Raw genomic sequence first — 19887 nt, 5'->3', positions numbered from 1 at the left:
ATTTCCTTACTATCAACTTATGTTTATTGTTCATCACATTAGTATATCCGCAAACACCGTTGGCAATACTCAACGTCATGTGTATTCCACGGAAAAGCTATATCATTAGGTCACATAAACAGACAACTATAAAAATAATAAACGAATGTTAACTCTGCAATAAGAAAGTTTTATTTAATAACGTCAAGGCTATATAATGCTATACACCATACACATTCCAGGTTACACAATTATGTACAAACTTTGTCGTTTTTTATATGAGAAATTAAGTATAACACGTCACGTTTCGTATATATAATGTGTGTATATTATGTAGTATATTGTATATAATACATATGCATTTTATATCTATCTATCTATATATATATATATATATATATATATATATATATGTATTGTATATATATATATATATATATGCATATTTATATATATACTGTATATATATATATATACAATATATATACAACATATGTTTATACAATATATGCATATACAATATATATATATATATATATATCTATATATATATATGTGAATTGTATATATATATATACAATATATATATATAATATATGTATATACAAAATATATATATATATTTGTATATATATATATGTATTATATATATATATACAATATATATATATATATACAATATATGTATATACAATATATATATATATATATATCTGTATATATATTGTATTGTATATTATGTGTTCAAGAAGGCAAAAACCAAGCATAATCTTTGATTTATAATGTGATAGAAATAACTGACATAAGCAGCTCCCCCAAAATAGCTATAAGAAAAGGATTTTAGCCCATTTTGGAAGATTGAATGTTTCTTACATTTTATGATTGAAGACATGAACAAGGCTAAGCATGACGTCATCAAGTCCTGCAAATCTGAGAGGTTCACAACACATACAAAAACCAACCTGGTAAGATGAAGCTTTCTACACGGCCCTTTATGATTTTACTTTTATGATATAAATAACATAACAACACAATCATGAAACGAAACATGTTAAGGTAAACCTAAACACAATAAGAAAATCAATGATAGGATATTATTAACATTATTAACACGTATTTACATTGATTATATACACACAATGTTTGCAGATATCGTTCAATTCTAACAATTAAACAACGTACGTTTTCTGTTGTTTATTGACATATATGTTATACTTCACAATGCACTAGAAGAATCATAGTGACGATATATGTGACTTGCGTTAAAGAAACATTCATTCATACTTAGTAAAGATTCCTAAATCCTATTGGTCCATTCAGGTCAGCTGACCGTGGTTAATCCTGTGAGTAACGCACGGTAAAATTACGGGGCGTCACTTTAATAAGTCTTTGTTTATATGTAACCAAAAATGTTTTGTTTTATGATTTTTCCCCCACACAAATGGTAGTGTATGAATGAACGAGGATGCTATCGCTGGATGCACTCGGGCTCCGCCCTCGTGCATCGCTTGCATTATCCCCCGATCGTGCATTAATCCTGTGAGTAACGCACGCTAGACCGTTGATTAACCCCTTATTGTTATAATGGTTTTAGCAGAATAAGTCCATATTTATCGTTGACCGTCCGTGGGACCACTTCGTATCCTAAGTGACGAACGGGATGGACTTAAAGGCCCAAAACTCGAAACCTAGCCTACTCACCAATCGCTAACAGGCACTTCAATTTTCGGTCGCTTAATTCAAATTTTTGATGGAAGGTTTATTTTTGTGATAACAATATAGCTTATAAACGAAGAACATCACATCTTCTTGAGTCTAACATGTTCTTAATCAACCAATTTCATTCCTTCATGATCGCCAATATCTGCAGTTAATTCTAGTGTTTTTTAACCCCAGTATTGTCTTAATGGAACAACTTAATCATGGTACAAATTGTCCTCCGTGGTTTTGTGTGTGACGCTGGGCTCGTAACATCGTGCGACGAAAAGTAGTTTCAACTTAAAGGCTGTCAGTATTGTTTCTAATAAAACTAGAAAGTCAAATGTAGGTCACCCATGTTGTTCTTGAAACATCGACGAGTCTTCATACTACCATCAAAGCATAGTTCCATGTACTATATATAAATAACACGCTTCAATCACGTGATAAGTTACGTACTATTAGACTCCGGGGAATGATAATCGCTGTCCTCAAAGTCGGCAACGACTTTTTCCTGCTGTGTGATGACGTAATTCCTCTCTTCCATTCGGTTCAAACCGTCTTCGATATCGTCATCGGTATATTCACTCGCTGACGGTGTGTCGTCCTCGTCGTGTGACGATACTAATGGGTTTCCGATCATTGCACAAGTCACTTCTGTAGTCGGTCGTCTTCGTTGACGACGAGAACGGGCTTTCGGCTTCCGACGTGAATTTGGCTTCTTTGCTGGTCTTGTCGTAGTATTCTCTGTGACTAACTCCTGATTGTCATTTTTAAGTGTTGTAACTTGTTCACGGTCTCCACTCAAAGTAGAACCCATTTTGAAATAATAAGGGCAGCTGTCACTGCTCAGGCCTTGATAACCTTCGTTTTCGCTGTCACTGCTAGCCATTTGTTCGTTCGCCCTATTCTCTTCAATGACCATCTCATTTTTACTACGGTACTGTCCACGTTTCGCTGGAACAGGCTTAACATTGTTCGCACGTGTCTTACTTCGCCGTTCGAATCCATAAGTCGCATGTTGTCGGGGTGCTGGGTACTCCCTCGGGCTTCCATCGGCAGGTAACGACCGCGGATCACGGTTCAGTGATGTATAGTCCTCGGCTACCAATCTGTCATCCTTACCAACTTGCTTCCTGTACCCAGGTCGACCACTGGCAGTTAACTCTCTGAACTTTTCTACATCTTCCGGAGTTAGTTCCGCAGCACCTCGGTTGGGCAATAACTGGTAAGGATGTGCCTGTGTTGTAGTCAGATGCATATACGTGCCATTCATTGGCAACTGTTCATTGTTACCGCTATAGTAGCCCATGTAACCGGTTGTGATACCATCGGTACTTGGGTACCTATGAAGGGTTGGACGGTTTTTCCATATCGGTTGATGGTGGGGTAAATATGGCTGGTATTGGGTGTCCTGAAACCCCGGTGAGATGTAGTTCATGGTATGGAGCGACGGCATCGACTTATGATGAAAGGGTGCCTCTGGTCGAGACGGAGGGACGGGAGGTCCCCCAACTTGGGCGTCGTAAAGTTGGTTCGGGAAGATTTTAACTGAAGACAAAGTGAAACAACACGTATAACATCAATCAAAGTATGAGAATGAATAAATTTACACTTTCGAACATAACCAGAAAGCCAGTTAGCTTTTGTGATACCTTGCCATACAATTTCCTCAAAATTCAAAATAACTATCTGAATAATGTAGAGCAAGTGAATTAAATCTGCCCAAGAATTAAATGAGAACCAGAAATGATTTGTAGCAATCCCTTGTGGACATGAACCATGTCCATTCACTGGTAAGGATTTTACAGTATAGAATTTTAAACCAAAGTTTTTCAAATATCCAGAAAGAACAGTCTTCATACGTGAAATATAGACACATTTTACCAAATTTGAGCTAGCAAATCCCTTAAAAAAAATGTTGAGAGTTACACAACATTGTTTATACATTGCGAAATACTTTTGAGAAATGTGTCCACCATTTGAGATAACCTTCAGCTACAACGATATATACGGAAAAGAAATGACTTTATGAAGATGCGGTCGAAAACGGGAAACACACATAACCAGCAGACTATACCTATTCTCTAATCCCCTCCTAATGAGATAACAAGATAAAACAAAAGGAGAATGGACAATTAAGTAGAATTTTGACCACCCTTTAGGTCTGACGGGAAGAGCATTGAATCTTGAGTGAGGGAGAGGCGGAGTATGGCTTAAAGATCTTTGGAACGTTGGTTTTATAGGGGAAAATACACAAAAACTGCTACAAAGTTCTCTAAGAAAGTTAATCCTCCACGGGTTAATTCCAAACCACAAATTACTTTGCGAATAACAAAAGCACATATATAGTTTAAAAAAAGAAAAGGGAAGGAACAGTTTTTAATATTACAAAGATGTAAAATGATATATTTGTCATTAAAACAAAAGGACCGCTTCTTATTTTTCGCCAACGTCACGTGGGGAGGGGTGAGGGGGGCATGTACTCCCCCTGCCAGTGTACTGCCACTTTATATGGCTAAATATGTTATAATTTGTCCAAATGCGACCATTAATTAGTATAGGCCTATTAATTAAAAAAACTCAAATACAACGAAGAAATATAAAAGAAAAAAGTAAACAAAAATAGTCTTACCATTGCCATTTTGCCTAGTGCCATCATCAATGGTAGAATAAACTGCTTCGTAAGGGCTGAATTTCGATAAAGGGAAAACAAAACGTGGTTATTAGTTCATTTTAATGATTATATCATAAATCATTTCTGTCCCATTAGTAATAGAAACGAACCATCCAATCAGGGAGAGGAATTTCATAACATTTTTTGGGAAAACTTTTGAGAATGGGTAACAAATTGATTGAGTTAAGCTTTCCCGTTTTTGGTTTCGATGATAATCGTAACCTATGAATTCATGCAGGCGGAGAGTGTGTATGCAGGCGCGTATCCAGGATTTTCAAACCCGGGGGGCGCGAATTACTATCTAAGCGGAGCGCCACCATCGGTTGGCGCGCAGCGTACAAGAAAATTTCTTATTTGATACCCCCCAGATCACCGGAAACGGCACTTCTCGGGCTTGAAATGACCAACCAGATGTACACTTTTTGCCTGAGAACCAAGTATTTCCTAATAGTTTTTTTTTCATCCATAACCTTTTTGAAGATTGTCAACCCGGCACACATCATGTTCGACCTGATCGCATCTCCTGTGGGTCTTTGCTTTTGTAGGTGATTCTACGTCGCGGCCCACAATACCCGTCAGCCCCACTTTTCAAGGTTTTAAGCCCCATATTTGTTCAGAATTTGAAACTTCACATTTCTCGTGAATAAACTCACTTCAAAACATACCCATAATGTTGTACAAAATTTCATCTATGGACAACCAATATAGAAAAACTTCCTTCAACCCCTAACAGACCGGTCAAAATTGCAAGAGTAGAGGGAAGTGTGATGCAGAATGTTGGTCAGAAATTTTCGAAACTTCAGACACAGTTAATTTATTGGTGTACAAATATTAAAACCTGTTATAACGGCTATTATAAAACTTGGTTGAAGGAAATGAAAAAATAGCAGATATTTCCGAAACCGAACACTACACACATAGGCGTAGGAGGCGCGGCGGCAATGGCGGAGCTAGGGGTATTGGTCACTAGGAGGGGCGAGAATGGTCTGTAGGGGCGCTTTCGACACTATCTAAGCGGAGCGCCACCACTGGTTGGCGCGTAGCGTACAGAAAATTTTTGAGTAAAGATACTCCCTAGATCGCCGGAAATGACCCTTTCCGGGCCTGGCTAATTTGCAGATAAACGAAGAATAAGGTGTCATCGCCAAATTACACCAACAAAATGTGACAAATGTCAATAAGTAGATGAGAGCGCAGTAAAAAAGTCAATAATCTAGAATAAGTAAAAAGTGGTAAAGAGCTGAAAAAGGCGCCAGCATTCCATTTGAGTCCGTCAGGGGGGCATCCGCCCCCATGACCGTATGGACGCTCCGCCTCTGCGCGGCGGGGATGCAGCCCCTAATTCGCCATTACTAATGTAAAAGAGAGTTTTGACATAATTGGACCTCCATGCTTTTTATACATCTACATGAGACATGTCGTTGTTTACATTAGCATCCCGCGGTATACTGCGCAATTTTAACGGAACGTACGGTACATGATGGCAAATTCAAACAGGCGCGTAGCGAGGAATTTGTCAAGGGAGGGGCGAAGCCTGTAGGCAAATTATCTAAGCGTAGCGCCACCATAGGTTGGCGCGAAGCGTACAAGAAAATTTTGGCCGAAAATGCCTCCCAGATCGCTGGAAATGGCACTACCCAGGACCATTTGTTAGCGCGAAGCGTACAAGCAAATTTTGGCCAAAAATGTCTCCCAGATCGCTGGAAATGACACTTCCCATGCCTTGTAAGTTGCATCTAAGCACTTTCTATTTTGAAATTACTTAGCGATATCAATTTAAAAAAATGCTGAATTGGGGGGGGGGCGGGCGGTCGCCCCCATCCCAAAAATCGTCATGTTCCCCGACGACGCTGTCGAGTTCGAGACCAGCCACAGTTGGTTTCATAGCACAATTCTACACACGCGTTATGATAGACCATATATAGTATATATATATATAGATCATTAGTGAGAGAGGAAAATGGAAACGTCAAAAAATGGAGTTGTCGGTGTAAGGGGTGGGGTGAGTCACACATTTACGAAATCATTGATCCGTCGCTGGCTACCCTTCAGCGCTGTAATGATGTCACTGTTCCTCTTTCTCTTCCCGATGTCTTCGCGTTTTTCTTTTACTCCCTCCTTTTCTCCTTTTTCTCTCTTTCTTCATTTTCTTTTCCCTTCCTTCCTTCCTCTCCTCCTCCTCTTTTTCCCCCTTTTTTCCTTTTTTCTTCTCTTTTTTTTTCTCTCCTCTTTTTCTTACCCGGGGGGCGCGCGCCCCCAACGCCCCCCCCTGGATACGCACCTGGTATGCGTGTGTGCGTGGGTGTGTGTGCACTGGCGGATCCAAGGGGGGCCAAGGGGGGCCATGGCCCCCCCAAAGGTGAGCCAAAAAGTGTTTCCGATCATCCGCTAAATCATATGATTGGAAATTTAAAAAATCGAGAGGAATAGCAGTGGTAGACTAGTCCAGTGGCGGCGGAACCGGGGGGGGGCTTGGGGGGTCAGCCCCCAATGCAAAAGTTGAGGGGGCAAATGCATGATAAGCCCCCGCAATATTTACCAAGGCTCCGAAACGTGCATCTGCCCATTTTTCAATGCATACTTGTCGATCTGTCCGATGCACACGTATAGGGCCTACTATATAGGTGTAATAATTTTAGTAAATGCTGGGGGACCCTCGGCCCGTCCCCTGGCTATAGACCACATTTTCTTTGCGAGAACACTACGAGTAATAGCTACTCTCTTAAAACACCATCGAATATACAAAATTACAATGTTTTTACAGACTTTCTCGTGCAATCTGAGAAATTGCAGGCTTGAGACCCATATTTTAGGGCTAGGTATTCGCAGCATAAAACACTCAGGAAGTGCCGTTTCCGGCCATCTGGGGGTTTGAAAAAACCTAAAATTTTCTTGTACGCCCCGCGCCAACCGATGGTGGCGCTCCGCTTAGATAGTCTCCACACATTAGCCCCCCAATAATTTTTCCGTTCCGCCGCGCCTGGACTAGTCTAAACCTTTTCGTTTTCTGGTTTAAAATTAAATGCAGAGCTCCCAACTGACCCGCAATTCGCGGGAATTAGACCCGCATTCTAACGCCCAAACCCGCTGACCCGCACAAGCGTCCGAAAAAAACGCATTGTAATTGTCAAGTATACATAAAAAAATTTGCATCAAATTTTGACTAAGCAACCATCATTTCTTTAGCATTTAGCATAATAGAGTATAAAACCTCCTTTACAGCATCATTTGAACCTCAAATTAGCCTATATTTCTTTTCATTGGGGCGAGCAGCGAACATTTTCATGCCACGGGAAAGAATGAATTATCACCTACTATTCAATTTATTGATGTTACACACAAAAAAAATGCATATTTCTCAGAAAATTTTGGGTGACAAAAGCCTTTCTAAGTGCCACCATTTTACATGTAGGCATCACCAGGATTCCCAAAAAATCCAAAAGGGGAGGGGGACACCCCCTCCCCTTATACCCCTCCCCCAGGACGGCGATTCGTGGCATGGACCAGCATTTGCCTTCTCAAGAGTTGGGAGCTATGTAAATGTATGAGCATGAGGATTTACAGTTTAACACCATTTTGCAGTTACAGGCTGGTTGTAAGAAATTTATAACCTATGGGAAATAAAATTTCTTGAGAAAGATGATCCCAACTTTGTTTTATAAATATTTTAGAAAATTACACCTGGGAAACATTTTTTTTAGAAGTAAATTAACATCACCATTGTACACTTTTGTCGCACCAAATTGCATCTGAGGGCATTCAGCAATAGAAAATTTTCCAAAGGGGAGGGGGCACCCCCTCCCCCTTAGACCCCTCCCCATATCACTCTAATGCCACTTTGGCCCCTCCCAAACAAAGGCCCTGGATCCGCCAGTGTGTGTGTGACGCTTCGCTTGTAAACACGATATCTCAAGTAGGGCAGCTTGGACCAATCTAATATTTATTCTAGTAGTTGTGAATCGGGTAAGGGATCGTTTCAAAACAAAACGGTCATGTGATCCAAGGCCAACAAAGGTCAATCAGGGGTCAAGAACTATAGTATTTTTGCAGTAACTTAAGAACAAAATGTCCGTCAAGGTTGGGAGTTACGCTGTTGTAATCCAGGACCTTTGACCTCCGGAGACCTTTATTAGTTTTTTGGTTATTTGAATTTTCGTGGCCATAATCGGATCTCAAAGGTACCTTCCGTTTTTTTAATATAATAAGTACAGTTAGGACGGTCGCACAGACTTGTCATGTTGCTTTTTGGAATCAGCGTGTCAAACTACATCTGACCGCGAGGTAAAAAGGTCAAAGGTCGAAACTTGAAAAATATGCTCCTTTTAGGAGCTACGGGGCAAAACAAAAAAAATTTGTCAATATTTTGAATTTTTGATATATGATAGAGCTCTTTGTGCTATATATAGGAAACCAACTCCCGCTTCAATCGGACACCCAGTTCTCAAGTTATGAGGGGCCAAAGGTTGGTTTTGATACCTTTCTAGCAATAACATTATGTGTGTACATTGTAGGCCAAACAAATTTTACGACAGAGTGCACATCATCAGGGGGACTTTTGATAAAAACCATCAGGACATCCAAGGTCATTCAAGGTTGATTATGTGCAAAAAACTGCCAACTTATGCTAATTTTTGCAACAACTTCTAGTCACAAAGTTTGACATGGCTGATATATTGGGACAAGTTGTGAATGATGTAGAGGCACGTTTTCCTAAATGATCGTGATGTGATCCAAGGTCACCAAAGGTCTATTATGGGTCAAAATGTGTTTTTTGGCAATAACTTGTGAAACTACCACTGACAGGGTCCGACATGGTTGATATTTTGGGACTAGTTGTGAATGGGGTAAGGGATCGTTTCCAAACATAACGGTAATATAATCCAAGGTACAACAAAGGTCAATTAGGGGTCAAAAACGAGTATTTCTGCAATAACTTGAGAACCAAATGTGCATCAAGGTTGGGATTTTAGGACAGAGTGCACATCATCAAACAGCATCCTCTATTATGCCGCAGAGTGAGCCTGTTAAGAAGTGAAATAGTACAATTGGGCAGCCAGCCAGCCAGGCAATCTACGCTTCAAAGCTTTTATTGACTTTTATTCTTCGTAAACTAGTATGTGGATCTAACGAGGAAAAGGTTAGTGACTCGGTGACTGTGGTGAAAAACAAGTGGATCAACTTATACGTTGTTAAATGTTATTACAAACGAAGCTGCCAGTATGCCATACTCATATTTTCTCTTTTTTATTCAAGGAATCCAGATTATTATTACATATCCGATCTCGAGATGTATTTTTTTGTAGCAATTCTCTGTTATCTGTTTTATTATAAGGGAAAAATATAGTTTATAAGCAAGTAAACCGCTCATGAAATTTCCTTTCTGTTCCAACGTTTGTCCATCATACACATAAAAATGCGGGTTATTTAGTTTAGCACACAGACTAAGGAATGGTGCAATAAAAATTTAATAGATTAAATTCTAGGTTTTTATTTGCTCAAAGATTATCTTTATGCGATTCTTTATGCGTGATGCGATTTTTGGGCACTATTGTTGTTGATATAAAAGATAAGAGAAACATATTTTAGTCAAGCTATTCAAATTTACAAAGCAAAGTAAAGTAGGCCAGGTGTGAGAAGACGATTTGCAAATACATGTGTCACATTTTCCTTTAATATGTCAGGCAGAAAAATATGTACATTGGGCCTTTGGTTTTTGTTGAAAAAACCAACTGTCCATCAAGATTGGGAGTTACGCTATTGTAATACAATAGTCGACCTGCATTTGGGTGACCTTTGACCTCAGGTTGACCTCCAGTGACCTGCATTAGCTTCTTTCAAGTTGATTCTTTGAAGTTTCGTGGGCATATTCCAATCTAAATTGTCCATAAGATGACTCCTCTGCAACCTTAATGTGCGAAGTTATTAGAGATCAAGGTTTGGTTTGATTTTGTCATACTTGGTGTGTGGATTCATAACATTGAGTACAAGACCCCTATTGTTTTGATGGAGGTGTGTATAACCACGTATAGTAGACTGACCTGTGTTATAATTCCATAGTGTTATAATTATTGTAACAGCTAGTTCTGGTTATACTAACAAGCAGAAGTCTAGTGCATTGAAGTCATCGAAACCTCAATGCATTTTGCATTCTGGTTTGAGTACAGTTTTAAGCAGGCGGTACGAACGGAAATGAGCGTTTCGTGGGCAAACGCTTTCTCATATACTCAATCTATGATATAAAGATATATCCCTGTTAAGGCCGTTATTTTGTGTAAAAGGCCTATAAAGGGACGGGGAGGGAAACAGGTATATAGGGTAAGGAAAGGGTGACGGGGAAAAGAAGGAAAATAAAAAGAGCGGGTAAGGGGGGGGGGGCGTTGAGGACGCAGTACATGTAGGAGGAAGGAGGGGCATGTAAAGTTGACCTTGTCATTTGAAAGCAATGACCCTATCTAAAAGAGTAAATAATGTATCCCTGTCCGTCGAATTAACTGCATGGTTACGGCTCTGGTGATGAGAGTTATTTGTAAATGTATACGTTGTGGACAAGGACCATTTTCGGAAGAAGCGGTTAATTTAGGAAATACATAATACGTAAATATTTTATCCTAAAATGAGCTTTGTCTGTTCGGTGAAATTGATGTTTACTAGCTATTAAAATCCGGACTTAAACCCTCAACAAACCGCGAAACGATAAAATGGAAAGGGTTTATAAATTATACCATGTTTATAGCTGAGTATAAACCACGACTATCACCAAAATAAGTCTCCATGAAGAACGGACTGTCAAATTGTAAAACCAAAACCGCAGCATAGCAGGATGAGGAAGCAATATTGTTACATGCATGACCTACGTTAATATGCATACAGGCGTTAATATATATGTTTATTTAATGCCATTGATTATGCCTCTCGAGTTATGGAACGCCAAACAGGCCAAATATAATAGCCAATGTTCATTTTCTAAATGGTATATGACCATGAATTAAAACTGATGTTTAGTCATTGATCTCTGGAGTAACGTTTGGACGTATTCGATCTACTACTAACGGTTGCCATGAATGTTTCCATTGTACAATGCACATATCTGCATGCAGCTATCATAGTTTCCACATGCAAACACATACACACGACATATAGTAAACGTTTTGGCTGATTGGACGTGAAGCCAGATGGTTGCATGTACTGTCGACCCGCGAGATGATCAAATGATTTTGCAAATGACGCCTCCCTCTCCTTCACCACCACAAAACATAATTAACACTTTCATATTTTTTCAAGAAATGATGGAGAAGTCATATCAAATCAGATGGAAAAACAGCAGACATAACATAAAAAACAACAACAAAAAAAGAGACAAAAACAGCGGATTTCTTACCCTTCCTTTTTCTTTTTGGTAAATTCTTTGTCTTTACGACAGCAGATAACGAGAATGATGAGAAGAATCAGAATGAGGATAAAAATGGCGATGCCAGCGATGATGAAATTAGTATCCACTCCTTCAGGCTTACCTATATAACCACGAAAAGATAAAGAATAAGAAAACGTGATTTTGTATATTGTCTTGATTGCAACAGAACTCGAAAGGGTACACTGAAACATCAAGGTTTGTCATTTAGGCGTATATTTACGAAATGTGAGACCTCAAACCATGCAAGTGAGCTAATAATTAAATTTACTCCCCCACCCCTCCCCCTCTAAAAAAATCAGTTTATTTGTGCACCGTGGTTTATGAACGATGTTACTAAAGTAACTTCGTTACGCCCAAGTCGTTTCGGTTTAGTTGTAAATGTTCTCTGCGTTTAGAATTTCCTAAATATGCAAATTATGGCAACTAGAATATATATATACAAAGTAATGTTATTTTCCTTCGAACATTGTTTCTTACATTATGATATAATTCCAAACAAAATTAGGCTCAATTGTCATAATAACGTCATCTACGTGGCTGATGGAAGATTTCATTAATTTCCAGTCCTTTCATGGAACGCCAAAACAGCCTATCATGCAGATTCCAATGATTTTGAAGTTTCAGGTAATTTCACCTGGTGATCGTCGCTATATACTTACCTATCATGGTCTGTGTACTAGGGTTACTACCAGCCGTGTTTCGTGCAATTGGCGGCTGAAGAGTAACATCGTGGTTCCTGCACAACCAAGGAAAAGCATAAATACAATAGTAAAGCTGATTCACGGGTAGAGACGCACGGGCATTGCAATTGTAACATTAAGCGTGAAGTTGGGTTGTTCCTATCAGCATTCGTTAGATGCTGTCAGACTTTGAGTGAGTCCTCGCTTTTTGCTCTTGTTCTCGCAAAGTTGCCTTGACTTGCATTCAACCATTTTGGAAAATATCGCATTTAGACCTTTCTACTTAGTGCACATACCACAATGGGAGTTCGTATCATTGCATAGTGTACCGTACGCATGCTGGTAAACTCGTACCTCGAATCTCAAATAACACGTGCGTATTACACGCTCTCATTGACAGATTCACATCAGTAATATCACTGTGGCCCGAGAGGCACGGACCAAGGTTTGTGACCCGAAGGGTCCGGGGTAAGGTTCCTAACTTCGCCTGATGAGTCATGTTGTCGTCAGCCACACAGGCTTCCAGCACATTGTGAATGTATATGCAAGGGGTTTGGATGCGTACGTTTACAGAGGGCGTTCTAAATAAGATAAATGAAATATGGAGTATGGACGGCTACTAGCGATGTCCCAAGCGACACCCTAAAAATTAAAAATAAATAAATAAATAAGCGGCAAATTCTCGGAGAAGGAAGGTGGTATAAGAACAGACTTGGTAATCTACCCCCCCCTCCCGCCGCCCATACCCCCTCCCCCAGTTCTTTCCTGTCAACTAATCAAAGAGAATTTCACTCTACTGAGGCATGGTACCGTATACTCACCCAGTATTGTCGCAGTTACATCTTTTTCGACAAACTTGTGAAAAGACACAGTCTGTGTCGGTGAGACCGTCTGATACTATGATGGTGTTGTTTTCATCTACTCGAACACACATCATCTTGTCAACTTCACCGTAATGGCATTTCTTGCACGCTTTTCTTTTATCGCCTGAAAGATCTTCAGCACACAGGCAGATTTGACTCGCATTGGTACATCTATAGGTGTCAGCTACATGAATAAACAGTAATTAATCGATGAATCAATTAATCTTTCTCTCATTGAATCAATCATGCAATGGATGAATGCATCGATCTATCAGTCAATGGATGAATGTATCAATTATTCAATTAATCAATCAGTCAATCCACCAATGGATGAATCAATCACTCAATCAGAGGATGAATGAACCAATCACAATCAATGGATGAATCATTCAATCAGTCAATCAATCAATGGATGAATAAATAAATAAATTAATCAATTAATCAATCAATCACTCAATCAATCAATGGATGAATCAATCAATGGATGAATCAACGAATTAATCAATCAATGGATGAATGAACCAATCAGTCAATGGATGAATCAATTAATCAATTAATCAAACATTCAATCCTTCTATCAATGAATGTTGTATGTCTCAATCAATCAACCAAACAATAAATCATTCGATCCTTCAATGAATGAATGAATCAACCAATCACTCAATCAATGTGACTCAATGAATCAGTCCATGAATGAATGTTCTGGCCTTATTCAGATATGTTGAAAACAATTAAAATAGACCAGATAATATAATCTTTCATTGTTAGGCAATACTTTGATCAGGGGCGACGGAAGAGGACTCAACCAGAGGTGGGGGATGGGTGTGGGGGGTGGCCGCACAAAGATCGAAGGGTATTCAGTGGGACACGTGTCTTTAATTTGAAAGGATAAACCACAAAGTTAGCTAAAAAATTTCAAGCAAATTCAATTCTGTATATTTACCAATAAGAGGGCATTAACTTTTTTTTTAATATTAAAAGAACTGTACATTAACGCTTTGGGTTTGCAAGTTAAATCTAAGTGACCATTAGTTTATCTCTTTCAAACACATTTTCGGGGACAATAATACAATTTTCATAAAAGTTCACGTTATTACTGGCAGAAAAGGAGGAAGCCTTCGTTTCAAATTGAAAGAGTAGAATTTTGATGATGTGTTTGTGACAAAAGGACAGGAAGTGCGTCTAGTAACAACAGCTTCACTACTTCCTGAGGTATGACCATGAAACAATAACGGTTATATTGTATTAACAAACAACAACATGATAAAGATATATAGCCTAATGTATGGTACTCCCGTATACAATGTCTATATAGTTGCGTCAAAGTCTGTAAAGAACCATATAGGCTTTGCAATACAAATTTTAAGGAAGGGGTGAGGGCCAATGGGGGGAGGAAGTGGTTTTGAAAGGGAATGGAGAACGTGAGAGACACTTTGAAAGGGTAAGAGCAAGGATAATAATGGTACCAAGGAAATAAAGTAATGCTACATTGAGGGGGAGGGGGACGGTATCGAATACCACGCATCTAAACTGAAAGAGATGCACACCCAACCATTCTGTTATGATAGAGATCCTTAATTGACAATTCTGCATCACTATACTATATTGTGATGATGTGTGATGATGTGTGATGATTGTGATGATGATGTGTGATGATGTGTGATGATTGTGATGATTGTGATGATGTATGATGATTGTGATGATGAATATATGTGCCTCCTCCATTAATACATCAAGCCATAATGCATACAGATTTATCTACTGATGTTTATATATAGTTATTGCATATGCAGTACATACTAGATATGTAATGTGCATTATAGTTATTCAACACGCATGACCGACTGACATGTCTTCCCATATATAGCTGCGCATCAACTATGGCATTGTCATCTTGTTTTCCCTCACATTTGGTAAACGCATCTACTTATCTTACTGACTGATGGTATTGTAATCAAATTAAGGAATCCTTTCCTTGCATTTTAATTTGTTTCTATCCTTCATGGCAGCTCCCTGCCATTAAGGGTAAGCAGTGGAAACCACTTGCTTTATATTCATTGACGGTTGGGGATAGGTGTATAATTGAGGTTTGGTATCCTATAACCACTGCTCTTCATCATGGTGTATGTATATGTATTATGTATATATATATATATATATATATTTATTTATTTTATATATCTGCAAAGTATATAACCTCACCTTCTTTCTCATTACTAAAAAAGTATAGTAATGATGACTTTTTAATCCTTTCGACGATTCCATTTTGTACCAGGTCAACTTTGACTGAACTGTTACAGTTACACCATTCTGGAAACTCTTCGACCCTGTCCGAAGTAAGAAAAGAAAATGTCAGGTTGATAATGACAGTCACATTGTGTTATATGTGTGACGTTTGAGATCTTTTATAGTCAAACGGAACGTGCTTTTTTTAAATCTCCAAAATATAAACATGGTGATATTTAAGTTTCTTCATATCTGAACAGAAAAGATGGAGATTCGACCCTCCGTCTATATATGTATAGCCCTACACTTTTGGAAACTGTATAGCAACTTCAGAATGCTAACATGGCGGCGGCGCCAATATGCTGCTGACACTGTATGGTTTATAAACGTTCCAACTAAACATAAAGGGAACATACTCAAAGCGTGTATCGCATATACCGTCGGTGAGAATATAGGCCCCTAGCAACAAACGTATGTACTCTTCAACCGTTAAGGAGACACAGACTCAACAATCATTACATGCGATGGAGATAACTGTCTTGGACAACTTCCCCAAACAGCTACGAGAAATCTTTTCCCATTTGGGAGATATCACACCTTTAACTTTTTTTTTTCACATTTCACACACAAGACTGAAGACTTGAACAAGTCTAAACATGACGTCATCGAGCCGCATGTAGATAACATAACGTATAACGATGTCATTGGTTCTAATGTCAAAACTGTACACATTCTACCGTGAAAATATGAATCCAATTGTGGCACTATATAGCCATAACACATTTACAAAATGTCAGCTCCCAGACCATACCCCGTAACTTGAAACGTCTCCCAAAACACAATTTTGTGATAAGGGAGGGTCAGCGATGAGGGCTGGGTTTTAACAAAATTGTTATTGACTCAATGATGGAGCTTGCTATACATACAATAATATCATTGACAATATACATAGTGCCCGACTGAAACAATACTTTTATCCATTCCGAACAATATAAAAGAGAAACACTGGAAGGAATCAAGAGCTTTCACCCCACCCTCAGTGACACAATGACATCTCACACGCACAAAATGTACCGCACCCCCCCCCCCCCTCCCCCAACCCACCGATGTGGATTTGGAACTATAGGCTATATGATGTCTTAGGTGTTTGGTTTCATCTGTTCATTGCGAATACCCCGTCAGCGAGAGATAGCAAGTAATGGTTAGATTCGTATGATTAGTGTTGGACTCAAACTTATGCAGGCTGAATACTAATACACGCTTTCATAAGCGTTTTCCATTAGGCTCTGATCGTCGAAAGAATGGCCAGATATTGCAGGTTATTAAATTAGAACCATTAACCATCATACATACAGTATATACAAATTATGGAGCCAATCGCTCCCTCTGGACATTCCCAGTAAGGTGGTATGCATGTAACGTACTGAAGTGATCGTGGTTGTATAGGCCAATAGCAAATGTACCTTTAATAGACTGCAAAATCTAAGTGCGTATCCTTGTAATATAATACCAAGGGGAATTTAAGATGATGTTAATTACTCGGTCGTTTTAAGAGCTGTGTTACTAGGCCTACTCATTATTTGAAATGGCATTTAATTTGTCTAAAAGAGATAACAGTATAAAACAAAAGAAAGTTGGAATGGAACTTACGCATGACAAACTCGACCGTCGCATTGTTCGGCTAACGCTGAATGCGAATACAGCAACGACATTAGTAAGATCCAATAAATCCATGACTTGATTCGATAAATTTCCATGATTATCGTCGTTCGACTAAAACCCAGTAAATATTCCGTGAAAGTCACAATTTATGTAAACTTGTCTTTATCAAACACACACACAAACGCGTCCGCACACTACCACGAGAACATCACAGATGAAGGTATACGTATAGGCCTTAGTGTATACCAATCATCCTTGTACAAAACGATACTACTATACCAAAACTTACACTGCAAGCCTCTCGATAGGTGGACTTTTGCACTTATTGTGGTCAAGTCTGAAGTTGGTTTGTAAATTTACCAAGTTCCTTTGTTATTGAGAACAAACAAAAAGTCTCGCGGAAAAACCAAAAAAAACCAACGTACGTTTTCCTTCCAGGGAAATTATTGGTTAAAAACCGCAGCTTCAATAAAAAAAAAAAGAAGAATAGGATTCTGCAATTGTCGTTGTTGACGGGTAAATATGATGTGACAATTTCTTACTGCTAAGTTTTCAATAAATTCATACCAGTCTCTATACGAACATCTAATACGTTGTTAAAAAGTTTGTTGCTTTTCGGGGGGATGAATGGCTAAATTACCATTTAAGGTGACATCAAAGTTTCCGTGAAAAAGGGAAATATATTGTTCCCTTTGTACGCGATGAATTATAATGCGCTCAACAATAGGACTAACTACAAATGCAGCTTGTAAGTTGTACCTCCCTCGTTGCCGACACGTTTGCTATTGTGTACAACACAAATTCCAAAATCTCTCTATTATTTCATTCGGACGGACTCTTAAAACAAGATTGAATACTGCTATAGAAACAGTTCGGATGACTAACAGCCGTTTTTCGGAAATGCTTAATATTCATAAGTTCTACGTTGGGTAGTGGGACAAAGGTCGCTTCTTTTGATTTGCTTTCTTAAATACCGCCCACATTCTTCCTGTTCTGTTTTTGATTGGTTAAGAGAGTTCCTGCAGTAGGTGTGATAGACAGACAGACCAGGGAGTTGTTATGGAACACACAGTATAAGCGTTTTCCACGGAAGTACCACATCATCGCATTGCAAAAGTGTTACCTGTGAAATTCGTTACGGTCGGTAGTCACATTGAACTCGACAGTAGGCCTTCTAAGAATTCGATCGAGAAAAAAAGAAAATGCTGGTATTCGACAAAAATATTTTTCCTACTGTCAATGAAGGCCTCGGCTAACTGTAACTCAGTCGTAAACGGTTATCGATCGACAGACGCGAATTCCACGAAAAACGTTAGACAAACTCAGCTTGTTTATATCTAGAATGTAATATAATGAAGGTAAGGGAGGGAAGTAGCTGTGTCTTGACGTGATTTTAATCTTATAAAGTCGAAAGTCCAAAAATGCATCATGCAAGCCGAAACTAGATAATATTACTTAACGTATATGTAGTGAGAGGATGTGACTTATCGCTATTGTGCATTAATAATGCTGAGTCCTTGCCATTGGTTGAAGTACGTCATACATGTCATTGTCTTAAAGGATCTGCTTTGCTTATTGTCCCACTTTTCTTTTGTCTAAAGCTGACAGGTTTGATCATTCAAAATGAATTTGTTAATTGATAAAGAAACTAAAACAGTACCATGCTAGAAGTGTTTTGTGTTTCAAATTAACTCGGGACGTTAATAACTGAGTTAGTAATTTATAAACGTTTTTGATTAATTTTACCACTTGGAGTAGACTACATCTTTTATTATCCATACGTATGCACATATATGATACAATATGATAACTGTCAATACAGTTCAGATTCACTGAGAGAAGCATAAACAAGAAAACATGTTATCTTAATGAACTTGCCACATTTATTGTTTGTCCGAGGAAAACAAAAGAACAAGGAAACGACTGATCTTTAAGTAAAACAAAGTAACGGAAATTGTCCCCTATATATATATATAGTATCCATTGACGTATCATGATAAACATTAAGTGTTTATGGTAAAGATTATCAAAATAAGGAAAGTATGTTCTTGAACCCAAATGAACTTAAGTTGAAATCCAAATGAAATAATATTTTCTCAAGTATTATGACTGCGACTGATTTTAAGACTAATGATCTCTTTAATCGCTAATTAAGTACATGGATCATAGTAGTTACACTTGTCGCCCAACCCCCTCCCTCTCCTCCCCTCTCCTCTCCCCCACCCTGCAAAGAATATAGCCCACATAGCCCAACCTCCCCTTCCATTAGATATAGGGTAAGCCTATATATGTAGTATATGTATATAGGCAACTGCTTTCCACCCATAGTATAAAGTATATGAGTGTACCCACCCCCATTCCGATTGGATACATACTTTTCCCAGTAGTATATATATGGTTTTGAATGCGCTTGTCTAATGACATGCAAAACCGTGTGACCTGTGGATGTCTGTGGTCTATACGATGTTGAATGTGGTGCACTATTGACCTCCTGGATAACTAACAATGGCTGTTTGCTACATTAGGTAATCCAGCCGCTTTGATTTAATGGTATAGCTATATACATTTGTTTTAGAGATATTTCTGTCAAAAACATAAAATGGTAACGAAATGCAACCTGCACTGATGTCAGTCCTTTAATTAGTTTTCTGTAGCATTTTTTTTTTTTTACCTTTGTTCTCCTTTAAAGAA

The 19887-nt window shown here is 38.6% G+C and overlaps 1 protein-coding gene across 1 annotated transcript; it reads right to left on the bottom strand.

Annotated features, from left to right (window-relative positions):
* Window positions 1-683: 683 nt before the first annotated feature.
* Window positions 684-18120, bottom strand: LOC139966983 (uncharacterized). Its single transcript, XM_071970528.1, has 7 exons — window positions 17185-18120; window positions 15511-15635; window positions 13267-13492; window positions 12425-12501; window positions 11733-11865; window positions 4313-4368; window positions 684-3228 (listed from the first exon to the last, which is right to left on the bottom strand). The coding sequence occupies exons 1-7, from the start codon at window positions 17289-17291 to the stop codon at window positions 2129-2131; spliced, it is 1824 nt and encodes a 607-aa protein (XP_071826629.1). The 5' UTR covers window positions 17292-18120; the 3' UTR covers window positions 684-2128.
* Between the last annotated feature and the right edge of the window lie 1767 nt (window positions 18121-19887).

The sequence above is a fragment of the Apostichopus japonicus genome, chromosome 4 (assembly GCF_037975245.1).
Source record: "Apostichopus japonicus isolate 1M-3 chromosome 4, ASM3797524v1, whole genome shotgun sequence".
In the NCBI taxonomy this organism is placed as follows: domain Eukaryota; kingdom Metazoa; phylum Echinodermata; class Holothuroidea; order Aspidochirotida; family Stichopodidae; genus Apostichopus; species Apostichopus japonicus.
Note: the sequence above shows the minus strand (reverse complement) of the source record. Positions and strands in the feature narration are given on the sequence as shown.